General features: G+C 39.0%; 1 protein-coding gene across 1 annotated transcript in view; it reads right to left on the bottom strand.

Annotated features, from left to right (window-relative positions):
* The window catches only part of SPATA6L (spermatogenesis associated 6 like), a 50,760-nt gene that overhangs the window by 8,479 nt on the left and 22,573 nt on the right, over positions 1-19,708 (bottom strand). The window contains 6 exon segments of the mRNA XM_047767691.1: positions 2,477-2,673; positions 3,419-3,453; positions 6,461-6,563; positions 8,151-8,390; positions 11,719-11,796; positions 14,832-14,956. Coding sequence (XP_047623647.1) covers positions 2,477-2,673; positions 3,419-3,453; positions 6,461-6,563; positions 8,151-8,390; positions 11,719-11,796; positions 14,832-14,956 — 778 coding nt within the window.

Here is a 19,708-nt window from a genome sequence, read left to right as displayed (position 1 = left end):
GTTGGTGTACTTTTTTTATTTTTTTATTTTTTATTTTTTTTTACATCCTCTGCTAGGCTGCAAGTTCTCATAGATCAGTAGAAATGTTTTAAATGTTAGCCTTTCTACTCTGGGTCTAGCAGATTGACTATCAATCATGTCTACCTCCTGAAGCACTTTTTCCCCCTTGCGTCAGCAAATATTTATTGAACGTCTACGAAGTCCATGAATTGGTAACTGACTGTTAATGTGTCTTTTTTTTAACTGAGGTATAAGTGACAAAGCACTCTTTTAACCACAGTGATTCTACACTCCCCTCCACATACCCAGTTCTAATCCCAAGGATTCTGATTCAATACAAGTCTATATGAAGCAATTCTTTAGTGACCCAGAGTTTATCCTGCTGCATAAAGATACTTAGGAAAAACTGTTTGATGAATGCATAAACCATGTAACAAATATATGAACCCAAGCCACAGCAATGACAAGGCCAAATCCTTAACCACTAGGCCACCAGGGAACTCCAAATTGTCACTTTCTTAGTCTACATCAAACTTAACAGAATTCCTATTAAAATTTCAGCACCACTTTTATTCTGGTATATTTACTACAAATCCCTTTGTGAGCAATTGTGTGATTTGATATTGAGATTTCTCTTCTTATTCTCATCATTACCAATACATAGAAAACCAGACTATCCTTCATTCAAAACAACTATCTTAAAAATATTATCTTTGGTGCTACTCCTTTGGAGTTAAAGCATCTAAGTGTCTTGGTTTGCCTGGGACTAAGAAGTTTCCCAGAAGGTAGGATCATCAGGATTAAAATCTGGACAGTCCTGGGGCAAACCAGATGGTTAATCACATTAGCAGGGAGTGCAGCTTGGGAAATAAAGGTTTCTGCTCTTAGTCTCTGGCCTGCCTTCCAGACATATGCAGTTGGGGTTTGTGGGGGGTGGGGGAGCAATAATATAAACCAGCCAACAAACCATATAAAAGAGAAAGAAAATATATCCATACATTAATAATGTTTATCTCCAAAAAGACAACCTATGGAATGGGAGAAAATAGTTTCAACTGACAAGGGCTTAATTTCTAGAATATGCAAACAACTTATTCAACACAACAGCAAAAAAATAAAAAACCCAATGGAAAAATGGGCAAAAGACCCAAATAGATATTTCTCCAAAAAAGATATACAGATGGCCAGCAAGCACATGAAAAAAATGTTCAACATCACTTACTATTAGAGAAATGCAAATCAAAACTACTATGAGGTACCACCTCATACCTCACTTGTCAGAATGGCCATCATTAACAAGTAAACAAATAACAAATGCTGGAGAGGGTATGGAGAAAAGAGAACCTTCCTACACTGTTGGTGGGAATGTAAATTGGTACAACTACTATGGAAAACAGTATGGAGGTACCTCAGAAAACTAAATATAGAACTACCGTTATGATCCAGCAATTCCACTCTTGGGCATATATCCGGATAAAACTTTCCTTGAAAAAGATACATGAACCTGTATGTTCATTGCAGCACTATTCATAATAGCCAAGACATGAAAACCACCTAAATGTCCGCTAACAGATGAATGGATTAAGAAGACATGGTATACATATACAATGGAATACTACTCAGCCATAAAAAGAGCAAAATAATGCCATTTGCAGCAACATGGATGGAACTAGAGACTCATACTAAGTGAAGTGAGTCAGAAAGAGAAAGACAAAAACCCCATGATATCACTTATATCTGGGATCTAATATATGCCACAAATGAACCTTTCCACAGAAAAGAAACTCACGGACTTGGAGGAGAGACCTGTGGTTGCCAAGGGGGAGTGGGAGGGAGTCTGGAGTTAATGGATGCAAACTATTGCATCTGGAGTGGATAAGCAATGAGATCCTGCTGTATAGCACAGGGAACTATATCCATCACTTGCGATGGAGCATGGTGGAGGATAATGTGAGAAAAAGAATATATATATATATATATATGACTGGGTCACTTTGCTCTACAGTAGAAATTGATAGAACACTAAATCAACTACAATGGAAAAAATAAAAATCATTGAAAAAAATAAAAAAATAATGTGCATCTCTGGGTGGCAGGACTATGGGTGATTTTTTTTCCACTCCTTTTTATTTTTCTGTAATTTCCAAAATTTTGATAGTGAGCTCTTTTATACTGGTGAAATCAAAAGACTGAGTTTTAAAATTTATGACAGATAATAATGGATAAAAAATAGTATCTGTGCCAAATTAGCTGCCTATCCCATTTTCAACAAACATTCTGAGATATGCTTTCCAGAAGTAAGAGAAAAGTCTCAATTCCTACTTTTGGGATTATTTTTCAAGGAACAGTAGTATTTCCTATCAAGGTGTCCCCAGCTGAATATTCCTAAGGAAGCAAACTGATGAAGTGACCTGACCTTACTCCAGCCAGACCACAAGGCACTCTTCAAGCAAAGAGATGGGTGCTTGCTGCTGACCTTTCTTGGAGAAGGGGCTGATCCAGAAGAGGTCTGGGAGATCTGGAGTGCTGGGAAGTGGCAAGTGAAGTCTCCCGGTGGAAATCGGCATCCCCTTGGTTACTGTAACTGGGCAAGGGCTTTCCAAATTTACTTGAATCTAAAGATGATGGTGATTCACTCCTTAAAACAATTCGTTCATCTGGCTCTTTGACAACCTGAGTGACAATGTGCATTAATCTTTAGTTTCAGTTTTTGGTTTTGTTTGCATAATTTAGAGCTGGGGGTAGGATGGGACAAGGAAGAGAACTGGGGGCAAGATGATAGAATACCCACCCTGGAGCTCTCCTGCAAATAAAAGAAGGAAGGGGAGTAGAAAAGACTAAAGACAAAATGCTCAGAAGTCAAGGTCAAGGAAAGAACCAAAATTCTGTACATCTGGTGTATATTAACAAGCCAAAATAAACTGATGCTCTGAACTTTAATTTGTGAGGATTGAGGATTATTGAGTTTGCAAAAGATATAAATTTTTAAACAAAATATTTAAATTCTATGGCAAAGAAAGCACAATACATTCTATTTTCTTTGCACATATCTATTCTCATGTTGTAATGCAGAAGTTTGCACCATCACCTGAACAAACCAATCAAACTTCAGGAACAAATGATTTACCACCTCTCTACATAAAAGTATTCAATTAGAGAAAAAGCAACAAAAATCCTTACTAATAAAGTAGGTATTTGGCCTACATACATCCTCACTGGTGATTCATTGCACAGATGAAAAGAATTTATGTAAGGGGAACAAAACAAGTTAAAACAAAGAAACTCAACTTAAACTCTAGCAATTCCATAAGCCGCAATGGCTAGAAATATATTTTCCACCACTCATGGCAGAAAGCACAATAATTGACATTAGATAGCTGGAAATAAGTCATTTCACAAATGCTACTTCTAAAGTTACCTTTACGTTAGCTGCAAGGCTGTCAAGAGAAGAAGCTAGAAGAAAGAGGAAGAGGTATTTCAATGACTCACTATTACTGTTATCCCGAAATCTGCTATTACAGTTATTCCACAGCAGTACAAAATATTATACAATGAATGAATTATTAAAGAACTTAAACGGTCCCTTGGAATTTACACCATGACTTTTAAGTTTCTCTGAAGACATAGCAATTCTATCTATGAGTTTTTCTGTCCTCTTGAGGTCAATTATGAGGTTATATTAATGACAGCACCTATGGATATAGGAAAGGTAAAAGAGAGTCTAGAGTGAAGCAGTGAGTGAAGCAGTAAGTTCAGCAGTCCCTGAGCTGCTTGAAAAATTCCTATCGGCCCAGGTGCCCAGAGCCTAAAAGAAAGCCATGTGGCTCAATATAAAATTCAGGAGTTCCTGTCGTGGCGAAGCAGAAACAAATCTAACCAGGAACCATGAGGTTGCGGTTCGATCCCTGGACTTGCTCAGGTTAAGGATCTGGCATTGCCATGAGCTGCAGTGTAGGCTACAGATGCAGCTCGAATCTGATGTTGCTGTGGCTGTAGCACAGGCTGACAGCTGTAGCTCTAGCCTGGGAACCTCCATATGCTCTGGGTGTGGCCCTAACAAGCAAAAATAAAATAAAATTAAATTAAAATAAAATAAAATAAAAATAAAAATAAAAAATAAAATTCATACACTCTGCTGCTTCGGCCATTCCATATTTGCTTTACATAAAATCCTATTTAGGCAGAAACTCTTAAGTATACTTATCCAAGGTAGACACAAAAATGAATACATAGCAACTTGGAAAAACAACACAGCAAAGTGAAATTATTATGATTACCCTAAATAATCATAATAAGTAAGGAGACCTAATGCCAGAGAATGGTAAGAATTACCAGAAGTGAAGTAACAAGTATACACAGACAAAACCAAAACTAAATAGGATTTTTCCAGGTTAAAAAAACTACTTTTGAAATGAATATTTGCAAGGCCAGGCTAAGGTCACCGTGGCTTCCCCAGCATGACTGGGGCTTAGGTGGTGACAAGGAACTGAGGATTCCCCTATGCCACTGGCAAAGCGAAGGAACAAATAAAAATTGTCACATCCTCTGGGCATGTACTAGGTGTGGGGCCATCCTGTCCCAGAAGCCCTCATCTTCTCAACTCCCAGCTGAGCAGGGAATCAGCAATGCTAAGGGCCTTTTCAGCTATAGCCACAGACCTGACCAGTTGCCTAGGAAGCCTCTTGCAACTAATTTTGAACACTCCTTTTCACGGAGGTGGGGGGGGGGGGGCTTGCCCCTGTTCCTCTGCTTCTCAAAGTGTAGTCCATGAACCAGCAGCATCGGTACCACCTGGAACTTGTTAGAAAAGCCAAATCCCAGGCCCCACCCCAGCCCTATGGAATTGGAAGCTGCAGGTTAACAAGGTGGTTCAAATGCACATTCAAGTTTGAGAAGCATTTCTTAGGTCTGGAAGAATGACCTGACACATGACTTAGGGAAAGGTCTGGCTTGGAAGCTACAGGGACTCCAAGGATCTGAGCCCAGAGATCTGAATGTCTTCACTAAATGTAGGTAGGCCAAATAACTTGGTGTGTGACCTGTACACATCCTATAACCTCTCTGGAACCTTAGTTCTCCACCTGCCAGGATTAAGAGACAAAGGCCAAGACCAATGTGATATATAAGTCCCACTGTAATTGAGCTAGCATTAAACGCAATGGTCCTCCCCAGGAAAGGACATTTACTGCTGCCTGATTTCACAGTAATAGGGAAGACAGTGCTGCTTTTATAGGACACCTGGGTGATTTTCAATCCAAAGGACTTAAATTAAATGTCAGAGGTGATGAAGCACTTTCTATTTCAAACCCTGTCTTTCTGTCCTTAGTTTGCTCTTGTAAAACAGTCACAGTGATCTAAGAACACTGGCTTGAGTTACCACAGAAGACTGCTGCAGCCCCTTAAAAGTATAAACCTTTAAGCCTAAGATAGGAAACCCTGTTGACAGGATTGGTACAGGTCCCATCTTGACACTAAGAGTCCAGAGAATGTGCCACCACCAACCCTTTCCAACCTCAGAATCTTTATTAAATTCAGGAATGGCTGAAATTCACTGCCATGACCTTCAGTATTGACATGGTTCACATATTTCAATCATAAAGTAAAGGTCTCCAAGTGGTTGCTTAACCTAGTGACTCTCAATGTGTAATCCAGGGACCTCCCAAGGGAGCCCCAAGTCCTTTCAGGAGTTTGACAAGGTCAAAACTGTTCTCCTAATAATAGCAAGACATGAGCTGTCTTCTTCACTATAATTATCTCATGAACGTACAATAGAGTTTTCCAAAAGTTACAGACATGTCATGATTTCACCACTCTGATGGCTAATGGAATGTGTATTTGTGTATTCTTGTATTTTACAAATTTCTCAGTTTCAATTTCTAATGCTACAAATTGATAGATACCACCCACATACACAAAAGCTCTCTGAGGTCTTCAATAATACCGAAGAAAGCAAATGGGTCCTGAAACCTAAACGTTTGAGATCCCCTGCCTTAACCTCACTGCTTCAGAGAGAACTGGCTCCCCTCCTCACTGACATGGAATCTTGTAAAGCAAATGTCTCATCTCCCAATCGCCACCAATCCCTGTTCTTTCCTAGCCAGACGAGTGGGGAGGCTCCTTCGTTAGCTATCAGTGGTGCCTTTAAAAGCAATCCCCAGCAGGACAAGATGCCCCCTGCTTTTCCAGCCAGGGAACAACCACAACCAGAGCACACTTGGTGACCCCACTACACAGAGCAGTCTCCTTCAACAGGAGGGGAACTCTGAAACAGACAGCTTTCTCAGCTGACACTGCCCCTGTAAACTCCCTCCCTGGAAACTCCACAGAGGGTGGGGACCTGAGAATTAAGCCCTCCATTTCCAAAGAAACATATGATTCCTCAGAATGAAGGAAGACTTAGACATAGGGTGCACTTGTTCCCATAGAGAAACTGCCCAGAAGTAACAAGAAACTCGAGTACCTCTTCTCACTGGAAATGGAAAGTTTGAAAAGTTACATTTTCTTCTAGATTTCTGGGAATGATGCTCCGAACTGTTCTCACCAAAGGGCTTTGCACTATCCACCTGAAAGGAAAGAAATGAGATGAGCTCACTGTGCCTTGTATTAACTTTTCCTTGTTACCTATACTGCCTTTCTCCCCCTCAGCCAAGTCATTGCAGGTGAGAAAAGAGAAGGTTGGGAACAAATTAAATCAGAGTCTCCAAGTTTATGAAACGTTGTACCCAGTAGGGAAACCTGTCTGTCCCTACCATCACTGAGGCTGGAATATGAAGATATGGGCTAACACAGGACACAGATCATATTCTAACCACTGATGAGGCCCTGGCCCAGAAAAGAACAAGTGAAGTTTATTTCACTTTCTTTTAAAACAGGACACACTTTCATATTCCCTAAACAGTGTGAGCAATGCTGGCCTAGTTGGAGGTCTACCTGAAGACAAGAGATTATCACAAGGTGACATCTCCACCTTCCACATGCCCTTCCAGTCTAAGTGTCTATATCCTTGAAAAAAAGAATACTGGTGACTATTACTACTTGAGGTGACCATATTTTCCTACACTGGATAACATGATCTTCGAACAGATCAATATACATGAAATAAGGACTATTCCAGAATATCTATGACACAGAGTTGCTAGATTTATTTTTTAACCATGTTTACTCTGGTTGTTGTGTTGTTGTTGTTGTTGCTGCTATTTCAAGAAAGGCTGTTACACTAGTACTCTTCATTCTACTTCAAGAAATAAATTGATTAGAATTTACGGTGTTGACGACATCAGGTCTTCCACATTTGAATGCTTCTATCTAACTCTCAGATCTGATCAGGAAATCTGACTAAATAAAAGATTTAATACATATAAAGCTTGGTACATAGGAAAAAAGCTTGGTACATAGCAAGATAAGAATTTGTTAAATAAAAACATCAAGCAAGTTTTAATTCTCTAAGAAAACTTGTAAGATTTTAAGTTTCTTTAGCCCATATGGCATACACTGAAGTTATATTTCATAAAAACTTATATCAAATGGAATAAATAAGACTCAATAAACTCAATTCAACAATATCTTTATGAAGCTATGTTTATAAGTCTGGTTTCAATTTTGCCAGATATTTTTACCCGGGTCACCATGAAGAAAACAGGTATCCTGGATTTTCTTTTTATATATTTATTTATTTTTAATTACTCAATGAATTTTATTACATTTATAGTTGTACAACAATCATCACAACCAAATTTTATAGCATTTCCATCCCAAAGCCCCAGATGTAAAAGAATGAAATTAGAACACTTCCTAATACCATACACAAAAATAAACTCAAAATGGATTAAAGACCTAAATATAAGACCGGACACTATAAAACTCTTAGAGGAAAACATAGGCCAAACACTATCTGACATAAACCACAGCAATATCTTTTCAGATCCATCTCCTAGAGTAGTGACAATAAAAACAAAAATAAATGAATGGGACCTAATTAAACTTAAAAGTTTCTGCACAGCAGAACATGATTTAATCATAGTTGTGATTCAGTGTGAACTTCCTCTATTTCTTTACTTACCCATTTGTTTTTACGGTCCAACCTTCCTTTAGTCCACCCTCATTCACACCCTCACCATTCCAAAGGACCCTGAAAATAATTTTAGGCTCACGTGTCTTACTACGAATGGAGGTCTGCTTTCTCTGGGTACTTTGAAATTATTCCCAAGGTTCAGATGAGCTGGCTGGTCCTGAAAGAAATGGCTGGTGGAATATGGAGAGGATGGCCGGGATTGCAAGCCTTGGGGCAGTCTGTCGAGATTACTCTCCCTGAGCTTCATCTTTACACTACTTAAAGGGAATTTTGGTCCAGATGATGTTGATAAAGGCCTTTGTGACTTATATCTTTCTTCCTGAAGCCCAAAAAAAAGAATACTCAATCAGAATATAACTGTGTTTAACTGAATTTTAAGGTAGAAAATTGAACATATCATGGAGTTCTCGCAGCGGCACAGTAGAAACGAATCCAACTAGTATCCATGAGGATGCAGGTTCGATCCCTGGCCTTGCTCAGTGGGTAAGCGATCCGGCATTGCTTGAGCTGTGGTGTAGGTCGAAGACAGCTGGGATCTGGTGTTGCTGTGACTGTGGCATAGGCTGGCAGCTATAGCTCCGATTGCACCCCTAGCCTGGGAACCTCTATATGCCACGGGTGCGACCCTAAAAAGTAAAGAAAGAGAGAGAGAGAGAGAGAGAGAGAGAGAGAGAGAGAGGAAGGAAGGAAGGAAGGAAGGAAGAAGGAAGGAAGGAAGGAAGGAAGGAAGGAAGGAAGAAAAAAGTAAAAAAGAAAGGAAGGAAGGAAGGAAGAAAATTTGAACATCTCAGATTTACAAAACATGAGCTTAAGGAAAGGCATTTCTCTAATTAATTCAATTATTAACAGTGAGATTTATTTGTATTAGGAGAAAAGTGGAAAGATACAACCCCCTACCCCCACGCCATCATAGATAGATGACTGACAGATATAGAAATGCAGTGAGAGAGGGAGAGACTCTGGTATATATTTGGGTCCAGCAATTTCATGTCAAGGAATTTATTATAAGGAAATAATTACGGCTATAGGCATAGCTACAGAAATTCTTAGAACAGCTAAAAAATTATAAACCAATCATACTGGTGAATAAGCAAGTTCTTCAAAGTTCCAAAACCACATCTCTATACCCAGCTTTTTTGTTTGTTTGTTTGTTTTTTGTTTGTTTCCAGGCACCTACTTTATTGAATATTTTATGCTGCACATGTAAAATATACAGTCCATGTACCTAGAACTATTTCTGTCTGATAGTTTTTCTTATTTCTAAAAACAAAAAAGAGGAATGCTTATGGCTAAAAAAGAAATTCTTTCTGTCAGCTCCTTTGCTAATATTTCCAGATTTCAAAATATATATTCACATAATTTGGATTCTCCCACTCTTAGTTTTAAAAAACATGAAGTCAAAAGCTAAAATGCATTGCTTTTTCTAGCAGAAAACTGTTTCTATTGCTCAAACCTAATTTAGAATAAAATCTGGCCAACCTGAAAAACACATATGTACATATTTTTTAATTTGCCTGCATATCCTTTGTCACTCATATTCTCAAACACCTTTTTAAATTTTTTAATGTAATATTTTCCTTTAAGAAATGGAAATAAAGCTTTATTCTTGTTGAAAAGCTTTGCTCCATCCTGTGCTTAGCATGGTACCTGGGATCTGGTGAATAGCCAATACATATTTGTTGAAAGAATAAGTGGGTAATCTATGAAAAATGTGAATGATAAAGTAAGGCTTATCAAGCCTGAAGAGCAAATACAGTCTTTGCCTGACTTTTATTTTACTCCTATAGTCAGCTTTATGATACTGGAGCCAGCACTAGGCAAACCTTCCTTCTGCTTTCCCAGCTGCTCTATTAGGCTCTAGTGAAGGAAAACTGCAAAACTAGAGGAAGAAGGGACAGGGGACTTTCAGTTTTGCATTCTAATCCTGTCAGCATCAGGCCAGTAACCTTTCTTAACCGTGACATAGCAAATGGCTGCAGTTTATAGTTTTTCCCACCATAATCCAGAGCTAGCTTCATAGCACCAGAGCCTCCTGCTCAGAAATTTTGAATCGCCCCACAGGAGCCTCTCCTCCAAGCTCCTGAGACACCAGCAGTGAGCAGTGTTCCTCCTTGGAGGTCTGAGTCCCAGCTCATCAGGGTCACCTTTGACTTCATGAGGAAGTATCCAAAAAAAGAAGCCCCTTTCCACAAGTCTGGGTACCCTCTCTATGGAGTCTCTTCCTCGACCTTCTATGTTTGTGATGACTGAACCTCTTCCCCTTGTTCCCCCAACCCCAGAAGTGGAAGCTACTCTCTGCAGTTACTATCTCCATCTCTTCAATGTTCCCCTTTCTTTTCAGATCTCCAACCCCTGTTTAGCCTTCTTTTTTTAACTTTCTGTTAAGAAGGCTAAATAAGGGTCCTGAATGGACCCTGACTGACATATCAGCTAAGTATCCATCAAAGACTGGCCAAAAATTATAGCACTTCTGTGCAATGGTTTACTATTAAGCTTTGAAAAATTGCCTCGCTTAAGAATACTTAAGGACACCAGAACATGTTTATGATATATGAAGTGAAAAATAATATGAAATAACATGTAGTATAGTATGATCCTAGTCTTTCAAAATCCAAACAGTGTGTGTGTGTGTGTGTGTGTGTACAAAAGGAATATATTCAAAAATTAGTCATGCTCATATCTAGGTAGTAAGAATGACAGGTAATTTTTGTTTGTCTTTTTTGCTTATCTATATTTTCTAATTGTCTAAAATAAATGAGATATTTTGTAATAAGAAAATAATAAAAACTATTATTTTAAAAAGTTAATAAAGAAAGGCCTATATTAACAGATTAAAACAAGATTAAAATGATGGAATAAAGGAAATAATAAACTGAAAAATCACTGTGCAGACATATCAAACAGATTGGTGAAAATAGTGGGTAGATACAGAGAAACTGAAAAGCAGCTATTGAAAATTAATCACTGGTTTCCCATCTGTGAGTTATGATGCCTGAGGAATTGATGGATTTGCACAGATTAGTGATCCTTCTCATTCAGTATCCCTTCACCCAAGGCCCACATTTTCAAGGTATTTTCTAGGACCCTGGGTGAGATTTGGGAAGAAGCCATACAAATTACATTCATTAATTCTCAATATCATTTTAGAAAGAGATTTTTACATGGTTGCAAAATTATGGAAAACAAGGTAAAATAAAGAAATCAGGGTGAAGGGAAAATTAAAGCTGAACAAGAAAGTAAAATGAAGGCAGTGCTGATGGATGCCTCAAGACCCTCATGATTACCACAGGTGGCGCACAAATACAACTCTGAGCTTCAGCCTCAGCACAAGAAAGAAGGATACATAAAATCAAAAATAAAAGTCATTCGACAACAACAAAAGCTAACTAGCCTAGCCTACAGGTCAAGCTTATGGATCACTCTGTTCCACCAACTATGCCATGGTGAACACATGCCAAATACACTCACTCTAATGTGACAGCCTGAACAAATAGTTTGAATACGGAAATTCAAACCTAGCAATAAGTCTTCAGGTTTCTATTTGTCCATTCCATCTAAACTTGATAAACTGAGTTTGCGCTGAAATTCCTTAAATTTGTGGAGAAAATTCTTGACATTTCTATCACTGACTTCTTGATCATACTTACAAGAAATCTGTTTCTATGCAGAAACACTCGTTCTCTGATGGCTGTCCTTGTAGAAAACTCTATTTTAGGAGCAATGCCCTAAAAATAAAACAGCGTAAGAGAAACAAAATTATTGGAAAGAAGATCTTAGCTCATCTCATCCTAACTTGAAATCGTGTAAGAGCTGAATTGCTTTTTTGTGTAGCTGGCATAATCTACAATACATTAAAATACATACATAATGAATATATACACAATGGAATACTGTTCAACCTTTAAAAGAAGGAAGTTTTGCCATTTTTGACAGCATAATAGAGGATACTATACTAAATGAAATCAGCCAGACACAGAAAGACAAATATCGCATGTCTCACTTATATGTAGAATCTGAAATAGTCAAACTCATAGAAACAGCAAACAGGTTTCCAGGTTTCCAGGAGCTGGAGAATATGGGAAAAAGGGAAATATTAGACAAAGGATACAAAGTTTCAGTAAGGCAAGATGAATAAGTTTTAGAAATGAATGTAGGAATTCCCATGTAGCTCAGCGGAAATGAATCCGACTAGTATCCAAGAGGATGCAGGTTCGATCCCTTGCCTTGCTCAGTGGGTTAAGGATTTGGCATTGCCACATCTGTGGTGTATATCACAGATGTGGCTTAGATTTGGCATTGATGTGGCTGTGGCATACGCCAGTGGCTGTGGCTCCAATTTGCCCCCAGCCCGGGAATTTCCATATGCTGCTGGTGTAGCCCTTGAAAGAAAGAAAGAAAGAAAGAAAGAAAGAAAGAAAGAAAGAAAGAAAGAAAGAAAGAAAGAAAGAAAGAAAGAAAGAAAGAAAGAAAGTGTACAGCAATGTGACAATAAGTTAATAATATACTGTGTATTTGAAATCTTCTAAGAGGGTAGATGTTAAGTGTTTTCATTACAAAAAAAGAGAAGAAAGTTAACAATGTTAAATGATGTATATGTTAATTAGCTTGATTAAGGCAATTATTTCACAATGTAGATGTAATATAAAAACAAAATTGTATACCTTAAATTTATACAGTTATGTCAATTATACATCAACAAAGCTGAAAAATAAATATATACATAATAAGGATAGCTAAACACACCTAATACTGTGTGTTAAAATAAGTACCTGACCAAAGTGCTCTGCATGTATTAACTACTCTAATCCTCACAACAACCCCATGACATTGGTCCTAAAAGAATCTCCACCTTGTAGATGAGTAAGCTAAGGCACAGAGAATTGAAGCAATTTGTTCAGCTAGTAATGGCAGAGCTGGGAATTGAACCCAGGTATTCCAAATTGTGTCCACATAGTTAGCTACTCTATTTAAAATACTGGACCATGGAATTGAATGAGATTATCTAGGGGGAGGGATGGGAAGTTCTCCTTCTCTACCTACCTGCTTTAAAAATGTGCTTTAAAACCTTATACAAAATATTTATGCTCATTTCCAAACTCTTCATTTTGTTTCAGTGGTTGATGCTCCTTTTTTTGCTCAATACCATACTGTCTAAAACATTATTTTATATATATATATATATATATATACACACACACACACACACACACATTATATATGTATATATACATACTCAGACAGACATATACACATACATATACCCTATCCTACTTAATTCTCATAATCCTATAAGGAAGAAACAATTATTATTATCATCCCATTTGATAAAATTGAGAACTAGACAAAACTTGAAACAACCCTAATGCTCTTCATAGGTGAATAAACTGTGGCATATCTATAAAATGATCTACTCAGTAATAACAAGGAACAAGTTATTAATACATACAACAACATAGATGAATCTTAAAAGAGCTATTCTAGGGAGTTCCCTTGTGGTGCAGCAGATTAAGAATCCAGAGTTTTCACTGCTGCTGTGGTGTGGGTTCCATCCCTGGCCTAGGAATTTCACATACCACAGCTGCAGACAAAAATAAATAAATATATAAAAGCACTATGGAGTTCATGTTGTGGCTCAGTGGAAACGAATCTGACTATCATCATGAGGACACAGGTTTGATCCCTGGCCTCACTGAGTGGGTTAAAGATCTGGCGTTGCTGTGAGCTGTGGTGTAGGTTGCAGATGTCACTCAGATCTCACATTGCTGTGGCTATGGTGGAGGCCAGCAGCTACAGCTCTGATTTAACCCCTAGCCTGGGAACCTCCATATGCTGTGGGTGCAGCCCTAAATAAATTAATTAACTTAATTAAGTTAAAGCACTGTTTTAGGTGACATAAGCCAGTCTCAAATGGTGTGACATAAGCCAGTCTCAAATGGTTACAGACTGTATGATTCCTTTTATATTACATTCTCAAGAGGAAACAAAACTGTAATGATGAAGCATAGGTTAGGAATAACATGAAGGAGATTTGGGGAGTGATGAAACTGTCCTGTACCCTGATCATGATGGTAGCTTCACAAATGTATACAGGTGTTAAAATTGCAAAAAAGTAAATTTTACTGAATGGTCATTTTAAAAATACAATTTTTTTTAAACAAAACTGAAGCTGAGAGAGATATAAAGCATAGTCTGTAATACATTCTGGTTCATCTATACGACCTCCAACTCCTAAAATCAGCTTATGTTAAATAAATCTCTGACTAGCAGAATTCACTGTGATGGAGTTCCCGTTGAGACTCAGCAAGTTATGAACCCAACTAGTATCCATAAGGATGCAGGTTCGATCCCTGGCCTTGCTCAGTGGCTGTGGTATAGGCTGGCAGCTGTAGCTCTGATTCAGTCCCTAGCCTGGGAACTTCCTCTTTTTTTTTTTTTTTGCATTTTTATGGTTCAGCCATAATTAAGCAAAAAAAAAGTTTTTAAAGGGGGTGAAAAATTCAAACTTTTTGTAACTATGAGACAGTGTGAATATGGCAGTTACAGCCTGATCAGATGATACTCCCAATGCTCGGATCCATAGTGGGACTCAGGATCATCTAGTATTTTGAGTGGGTATCTAATCAGGGCTGCTAAACAGAACAACAAGAACACTAACCAAGATGAAATGATCTGCCAACAAGAAGGAGCTATCAGGAATAAAATGTTCAGGCCCCAGGAATTTCTCTCTAAGCAGAACCCTGGCTGGGCATGGATCACTTACTGGAAAACCTGCAACTGTTTTCATGAGTACCTCTCTACACATGCCAGGGTGTGAAGGTGTCAGCCTGGGCTCAGGGAAAAGAAAGTCCCGTGTGTTTTCTTCATAGTAGGCCAACTCTTCCCATTCTAGAAAGTGGAGAAAATGAATAAGGAGATTTATATTCTGAAAATCTTATTGTACATTCCCAAATTTAACAAAATAAAAGCTAAGACAGGTGAGGGTAGAGACGGCATTCAGACAAAAATAGACATTTTGATCACAGAACTTGTTGTTCAAGAGGCAATGACTTCCACTACTTTTTTTCTTCTGGATAATTTTTAAAAGCCTTACCAAGTCATGATGGAGAAAAAGATCAAAGAGTTGCTCTAAAAAATAGAACAAAAAAGAAAATTTCCAGGAGTTCCCATTGTGTCTCAGTGGTAATGAGTCCAACTAGAATCCATGAGGACGCAGGTTTGATCTCCTGGCCTCACTCAGTGAGTTAAGGATCTGGCATTGCTGTGAGCTGTGGTGTAGGATGCAGATGCAGCTTGGATCCTGTGTTGCTGTGGGTCTGGTGTAGGCCAGCAGCTACAGCTCCAAATGGACCCCAGTCCCTAAGGACTGGGAACTTCCATATGCCACAGGAATGGCCCTAAAAAGACAAAAAAGAAAAAAAGAAAAAAGAAAGAAAGAACATTTCCATCCATCCATCCATTCTTCTCTTCAGCAAATGTTTTCTAAGGACATACCATGGGCCAGGTCCTGGGGATAGAACAGGAACAATGCAGACAGTGCCCTGTTCACCCAAACCCCACAGGGTAGACTAGGGTTCAGTGTGTTCTGCAATGCAGGAATGTCAGTGTTCCACTGGCCCAGAGAACAGCCAGAGCTGTGGTTGTCAGCAGTAACAGAAGCAACCCCAGACATGTTTTGGAAATTTGTGGGGAAATTTCACGGGCAGAAGCTAGAATTTAGGGTGTCGTGCAATGCCCCAGACACTCCTACAAGAGTTTCTAACATCCTCCCACACATTCTTTCAGGTGAGAAGCCATTTTATAATTGTCTAAACCTGGAACCTGTTACATATATAACACAAAACATTTTTTTTGACATGATCCAAAAATACACTGAATTTTCAAGAGTGCAGGTACCATGTAAACTAAGCAACATCTGTACTTTGCTTTACCTTTACCAAGACCCTTTTGGCATTTGAAAATCACATCCAAATACTATATTTTTCTCAACATTTACATATTAATATAAGTGTCACTTTATTTTTAATTGCGTTCCTTTGTATTTCTCCTTTATATTATGGCTGGAATACTATATAGGTTTTCTTCAGTGATCTGTAGAAGTTGGCTATATTAATTATGAATATTATTTTGGTACGGTAGAAGGGAGACTACAAAATACTCATTACCAAAAGGTCATCTTGGATGTAACAGGATTAAGAATCACTGAGCTGGAGCTCTTGTTGTGGCTCAGCAGTTAATGAACCCGACTAGCATCCATGAGGACTTGGGTTCAATCCCTGGCCTCGCTCAGTGGGTTAAGGATCTGGCATTGACGTGAGCTGTGATTTAGGTCGCAGGTGCAGCTCGAATCCGTGTTGCTGTGGCTGTGGTGTAGGCCTAGCAGCTACAGCTCCAATTGGATCCCTAGCCTGGGAACCTCCATATGCTGCAGGTATGGCCCTAAATAACAACAACAACAAAAAAAGGCATCACTGAGCTGAAGGATGGAGAAGATGCCATCTCAGGCCTCCTTGCCAAAAAAGCAGATGCCACACAAACGGCACCATCAAAAAGGTAACTGTAGTCAGAGAGACATCTTTACTGGTTGGTGACTCCTATTTTATTTAAGAGAAAAAAATCTGATGAGGTATATTTTGGTGCATCAACTGTAGAAAATAATTGACCTTACATCAAATAATATGATGAATTAAATTCTTCCTACTTACTCCATTTAATACAAATGTGTGGGTTCTAATAGGGATTCAAGTGTAAAAAGAATGTATTCTGCATTTTTCTTTTTTTTTTTTTTGTCTTTTTGCCATTTCTTGGGCCGCTCCCGCGGCATATGGAGGTTCCCAGGCTAGGGGTCTAATCGGAGCTGTAGCTGCCAGCCTATGCCACAGCCACAGCAATGTGGGATCCGAGCCGCGTCTGCAACCTACACCACAGCTCACGGCAACGCCGGATCGTTAACCCACTGAGCAAGGGCAGGGATGGAACCCGCAACCTCATGGTTCCTAGTTGGATTCGTTAACCACTGCGCCACAATGGGAGCTCCTGCATTTTTCATTATAATATTTCTTTCTACTCTTTCCTTCTCAGACATGCTCCAGACAGAGTGGGCTGGTGATGTGTTTTTCTTCCTCTGCTAGGTACCTCCTCAGTTTACACTACTTCTTACAAAACATCTTTTCTTCCTTCCCATCCTGTTAGGATCCTATTTACCTTTCAAGTTTCACTTTAAGTGTCTTATAGTATCTGCCACATATCAGGTCCAAAATAGAACTCTTGACTTTTTCCCCCCACAAATAAGCTCTCCCTTACCTTCCCATCAGAAGAACCAGTACTAGTTACTCAAGCCAAAAATCTAGGATTTATCCTTGATTCCACACTTTCGCTCATTACATCAATCTATTAGCAGTCCTATTGATTATCTCTCCAAAATAAATCTAACTTCTGTCTCCTTCTCTCTCTTGTTACAGCCACCACGGTGGTCCATGTCCCCACCTCCTCTCTTCTGGACTGCTATGACCTCCGAGCTGGTCTCCCTGCTTCTTTTCTTCCTGCACTCAAATCCATTCTCCACACACTCTGATGTTATAAATAGAACAGACTGTGGCTTTCGCCTGCTTAAAACTTTCCAGTAGGCTTGCCATCATATTAGAATAAGATCTGAGCATGTTATTCTAGCCTTAAAGACTCTCTATAATCAGGCCTCTAATCATTCCCCTACTTTATCACCACTTTCGTCCTTGATCACTCTATGCCATCCTTCTGCCCTTTCTGCTGTCCCTCAAACATACCAAGGTCACATCTACCTTAGAGATTTTCTTACTGTTCTCCCTGTGATGTCCCTTCCCTGGATCTTTCGTGGCTGGCTCCCTCCTACTGAATGACAGACTTTGGTTTAAATGTCCATCAGAAAGGTGGTGACTCAACCTAAAAGAGTGTGCCACTCCCTATCACATCACCCTATTTGACTTTCAACCCCAGGACTATCACTAACTGATATTTTTGTTCAGGTATTTATTTACAACCTGCTTCCATGAATCTTCCATGAAAGCAATGACTCTGTTCCATTCATTATTAAATTTCTGGGAGGGCTGTCCTTAGAAAGGAGTGAGCTCAGGGCAGTTATCAGTACCAGGGATGTTCCAGCAAGAGCCTAGGTTATAAATAATACATAAACATATCCAACATATCCACAGGCTGAGCAAGTCAACAGGTCCAATGAAATGGCTGAAAGACCTCAGTAATCTTAATAGCTAACAGCACAGAAAAGGGCATCATCAGTGCCATCAGTGAAAAGCTTCTCTCCCCAAAAATGAAACAAATGAGACTTCAAGAGAAATAATAATTTGAATAACAACATTGGATCAAGAAATATCTAACATTTATAGAGCATATTAGGAACTGACAGCTTGTTTCTCAATATGGGGTCTCATTTGATTCCTTCTTTACAGTTAAGGAAACTGAGGCTCTGAGAGTTGAAGACACTTGTCATGATGCCACACGGCAAAGTAGAAATTCAAAACCAGACCATCTGAGGCAAGAGTCCTTTCCTTGATGATGCCTAGTAAACATCACTAGGAAGTATAAAAATCAAGCTCTGATTCAGGGAACAGGGGCCTAGTAAAAGAGCATTTTATAGCTGGACTGAATATACATGACTTACCTCAAATTGGAAGTTTTTATTTAAGAGGTCAGTAAAGGAAAGCACCAAGCTGACTGTCAAACAGGATTATGCTGCCCCCCTGTGTCTATTTGCTTTTTCCTTTCTTTGATTTTTTTTTTTTTTTTTTTAAGGGCCACACCTGTGGCATATGGAAGTCCCCAGGCTAGGGGTCAAATCAGATCTGCAGCTTTAAACCTACACCACAGCCACAACAACGCAGGATCCAAGCCGCATCTGCAACCTACACCACAGCTCATGGCAACACCAGATCCTTAATCCACTAAGCACAGCCATTGATCGAACCCACATCCTCATGGAAACTAGTTGGGCTTGTTACCACTGAGCCATAATGAAAACTCCCCCTTCTTTGTAAACTGAAAACCCAGAGGAGTTTTTATTGATTCTAAGCCAAATCACTGATCTCTTCATTCTCTAGCAGTAAAGCTGTGTGCAAATCTGAGGTACTTTATCACAAACTTAATGGTCATAATATGTCTTTTAACTATAATAGATATTTTAAAAGCATCATGAAAATGTATCAAACCATAAATTAATAACTACAATAAAATGAAAAGATAACAATTCAGCCAATGACAGCCTAAATGTGGCCCATGTGACCCCTCAGTACAGTTCACTTGAGACTTTAAGCAAATCATTTTTACCTACTATTGAGAATCAGCTGATCAAGAGGGCTCACTGTTCCCTCTCTGTGCCTGGTGCCATTGGCATAATGCCGGGAAGTGGCACAGTGTAGGGTATTTTCTAAGTGTAACTCCAAAAAACATATGTTAGGTCAATTAATGGATCAATCTGTAGTGCATCTGAAGCTGAACGATATTAATTCTACTGAGCGATTCAACTGACACTAAAATTACAATCTGAAATTGAAGGACTATAGACATACACTCCAGCTGTGGCAATGCCGGATCCTTTAATCCACTGCACTAGGCAGGGTACTGAACCTGTGCCTCCTCTGCCTCCCAAGT

The sequence above is a fragment of the Phacochoerus africanus genome, chromosome 2 (assembly GCF_016906955.1).
Source record: "Phacochoerus africanus isolate WHEZ1 chromosome 2, ROS_Pafr_v1, whole genome shotgun sequence".
Lineage (NCBI taxonomy): Eukaryota > Metazoa > Chordata > Mammalia > Artiodactyla > Suidae > Phacochoerus > Phacochoerus africanus.
This window is presented reverse-complemented; position numbering and strand designations above follow the sequence as displayed.